The sequence below is a fragment of the Seriola lalandi genome, unplaced genomic scaffold, assembly GCF_002814215.2.
Source record: "Seriola lalandi dorsalis isolate HSWRI2012SDOR001 ecotype SW California unplaced genomic scaffold, Sedor1 jcf7180002054978, whole genome shotgun sequence".
Classification (NCBI taxonomy): Eukaryota; Metazoa; Chordata; class Actinopteri; order Carangiformes; family Carangidae; genus Seriola; species Seriola lalandi.
In genome coordinates, this window is record NW_019525528.1 from 300071 (window position 1) to 303858 (window position 3788).

Here is a 3788-nt window from a genome sequence, read left to right on the forward strand (position 1 = left end):
TGCAGGATGTGTTTGGGACTTTGCATAGAATACATCCACCCTCACAGGTGGAGGTAGATCTTAACACATGAACTAACAACAGGTCTTAGTACAAAGTGCATCCTCTGTAGTCAGGGAACTGACTGGTGTCCCTGCGAGTGGGGGCAGACTTGTAACACACTTTAACACATGGTGTAATTATGATACTACAACATCTAGAACCTGTTCTATCAGAGATCTGGGGACACAAGATGTGAAGAGTGTTTTCCAAATCACAACCAAAGAACAGAAGCAAAGTAACTGCAGAATAATTTAGACCAAAGTGTTGAACATGAGAAAAAAGGGAAAAAGAGCCAAATGTCTGTCAGAACATGACGTCGACCCATCGGTCCTCAGATGTGGAGGTTGGGAGGAAACTGTTTTGTGAAATGGTGCTAAACACAAACTGAAATACAAGCTCCCTATGAGATGTTTGCTCCTTCACTTCCCTCAGAAATGTAGGAGTGGAAGGATAAAGTAGCACAAATGAAAATGGTAAAGTGTGTGTCTATTATTAAAGCTGATATCAAAGAGGTAAAAGAATACCAGGACTAACTAACTAAACCTCCACAGACACACAAAGACTATTAACATGAAATCATAAACTCTGAAGAAGTTTAGGAACTAGCTAACATTAGTTATCTAAACTATAACTTACGGCTAAAGTTAACATGAGCATTCACCCGTAGATACTATTCAGAAACTCTGAAGGTAAGAAAGTGTGTTTTAAAAAAGCTAATTAGCTACTGCTACTCACGTTAAGCTACAGAGTCTGAGCGACACAGGAACAGAGACGAGGTCGTGGGTCATCGATGGAGTGAGGCAGCAGATCAGACATTCAGCTAACATCAAGGTTAAGACATGGTACAGCCCCCCTCCCCCCCCCCCCCCCCAATCTTTCTAATGGAGTAACTGACATATCTTAAAACTAAAGACTCAAAATGACTCCAACAAGACAAGTGATGTCATTGTTTAGTGTTGCAGATCTTTTTCTGTTCGTCTTGAGGTTTTCATTGGGTGTCACTGAAAAGCTTAGGAGTCTTACTTTGAAATGAAGTGTTGTTTCCTGTGCGTCAGGCAGATGGGTGGAGGATCACGAAGTCGTCCACAACATGATGTTCAACACCAAGACCAACCTGAAAGTTCCTCACAAACAGACTCTGACCAGATCAGAGTGGTGGGACAACGGAGTCCTGCCGTTATGGATCACAGCTCAGAACCAGGTGAGTCTGCTTGATTTAGTTCATCTCAATTTTTAATAGGTTACACGTCATTTTATTGTTTAAAGAGTCCCTTAAATTTGTAATGAAGGGCAGTACTTGAGTAAAATGTACTACGTTACTTTGCAGCACTGTCAGCTGTGCTGCTGTTAATACAGACGCATGAACTAACCTGTAACACTTGGATCACTCATTGATCAATCTTCGTGACGATTAAGGTTCATGGGAAATTATGTTTGTTAAATGCTGCTAAAACATTAATATGGAATAAATAATATTAGGGTGTTTTTTTAAAGGATGCTGTCCTTAGATCGATTCATGGTGCGAACAGAGACCTGTACTTATCACTGTAGGAGTGTTAAAGCTCCTCCAGTGTAAAGGTCTGTGTCCATGTGTAGTGTGATTATTGATCAGGTCTAGGTTCTGTATTAATACTGTGAAAGTATCAAAGCCTCAGTCCACAGAGAAATGCACACAGCCTGTATTCAGAAACTGAGCCTTAAAACCAGCCGTCAGGACTTCTGGAACTTTGTGATGTCACAACAAAGCAGTCACCAAGCCCCGCCCACCTGGACCCACCATCCAAACCTTGCAGGATTTGGTTTCTCTGAGTGTTTTTACCTGAAATCTGCTTTATTTTTATTGGATCACTCAGAAAACAGTCAGCCAATCAGAAGAGAGGCTAAGGGGCTCCTCTCGCCATTGACTCACTGGAGCCAGACTCTAGTGGTCATTGGAGGAACTGCAGCTTCTGGTTCTTCAGTGTTGATGCTTCATGTTTGAGGTTTGCAGAGAAGCCTGAGAGAGGAGATGTAAAACTACACTGAGCTGGTTTTTTGGTTCTTAAAACCACAAATATATTTTCTTATGGATCAACCCTTTAAATAAAAGTAAACAATGGAGCTTTAAATGAGGTTTTCTCTCTTCAGGAACCAAAGCTAAATCCTGGAGGATTTATAAACCATGTCAGACCTCGTGTGAACCATAGACAGAAACAAACTGATCCCTGGTTCTTTGTGTTTCTTGTTGTTTCAGGGTCTGAAAACTGCTTCCTTCCACTTCCCCGGAGGTGGTGCCAATTACAGCGGCCAGGCGGTGAACCGGGTGAAGGTGGAGGCCTTCAACCCGGACGACAACGAGACAGAGTGGCAGCAGAACATCGACACTGTGATGAACTGGTTCTCCAAGGAAGACTTCAACCTGGTGACGCTGTACTACGGCGAGCCCGACCGTGTGGGCCACGCCAAGGGCCCGGACCACCCGGACAGGAAGACGATCATCCGGCAGATCGACCGTACCATCGGCTACCTGAGGGAGGCCATCGATCTGCATAACCTGACTGACAGCCTGAACGTCATCATCACCTCCGACCACGGAATGACCACCATCAAGAAGCGGCCGCAGGTGGACGAGATCATCCTCAACAAGTACCTGAATTTAATCAAGCTCGCCAGCTTCGAGATCCTGGACTACGGCGGGTTCGGCATCCTGACGCCGCGGCCGGGGAGGGAACAGGAGGTTTTTGAGGCTCTGTCCAACGCACCCAATCTGACGGTCTACAAGAAGAACCAGATTCCAGAGAGCTTCCATCTCGCCAAAAGTGAGCGGCTGCCTCCGATCGTGGTCGTGGCAGATCTGGGATTCAACCTGAACTCTGTGAGTTTCACCTTTCACCGTGATTCTCCTTTAAAGTATATTTTTTGGGCTTTTTATGCCTTTATGGCAAAGTAGGGAGAGACAGGAAATGGGGAGGCAGAGAGAGGCCGACTGCAGCGAGGACTGAAGCCTCTACATATGGGGCACCTGCTCAACCCACTGCCCCACTCGACGCCCCGTGTGATTCTCCTTTAAAGAATATTTCTGGGCATCTTCTGAGAGAGAGAGTTTGTAGGACGACCCACAACAACCAGTCCAGACTCAAAACCATGATCCACTCGGCCACCAACACCTGATCTAACAAAAGCCACGTCCCAACCCCGAACAAAGAATTCAAAAATCCAGATTAGCACTATTGCACATCCATTCTGTTCTAATCTAATCAGTTTTCCCTCCATATGGTTATAATCATTAATCATAGTTGTTAGACTCCGCCTCCTTAAAACTTCAGTTTACAACTGAAACTTTGGGTGAATTTAAGGTGGAACTGAGAAATCAGTATTTTCTCAATGTCTGTTCTGACTTAGCTTTAGATCCACGTGATCATTTATAGAAGAGAAGAAGAAGTAAGTGATGTAACGTCCTCTCAAACGCTCTCATCCTGTAACTCTGCTTCTTCATCTCTTTGTTTCCCACCAGAGATTCATTGTCTATGTCAACAAAGGAGACCACGGCTTCCACAACGGAGAGATGGACATGAAGACAATCTTCAGGGCCTTCGGTCCCGCCTTCAGGAGGAACTTCCTGTCTGAGCCGTTCGACAGCGTCCACATCTACCCTCTGATGTGTAAACTGCTGCATATCGACCCGGCGCCACACAACGGCTCACTGAGCGTGACCGAGGAGATGCTGCTGCTGCACGGCGGTGAGCACGGACTCACCATGGTGGTGGTG

At 45.4% G+C, this 3788-nt stretch overlaps 1 protein-coding gene across 4 annotated transcripts in view; it reads left to right on the plus strand.

Moving 5' to 3' along the window:
- Nucleotides 1–3788, plus strand: part of LOC111646926 (ectonucleotide pyrophosphatase/phosphodiesterase family member 7) — a 6166-nt gene that overhangs the window by 1062 nt on the left and 1316 nt on the right. For all 4 annotated transcript variants that reach the window (XR_015436508.1, XR_015436507.1, XR_015436509.1 and 1 more), the window contains exons 2-4: nucleotides 1096–1241; nucleotides 2274–2894; nucleotides 3534–3759. Coding sequence is in view for 1 of the 4 variants with exons in the window: in XM_023396508.2 (XP_023252276.1) it covers nucleotides 1096–1241; nucleotides 2274–2894; nucleotides 3534–3759 (993 nt within the window). In the remaining 3 variants the exon portion in view is untranslated. The remainder of the gene's footprint in view (nucleotides 1–1095; nucleotides 1242–2273; nucleotides 2895–3533; nucleotides 3760–3788) is intronic.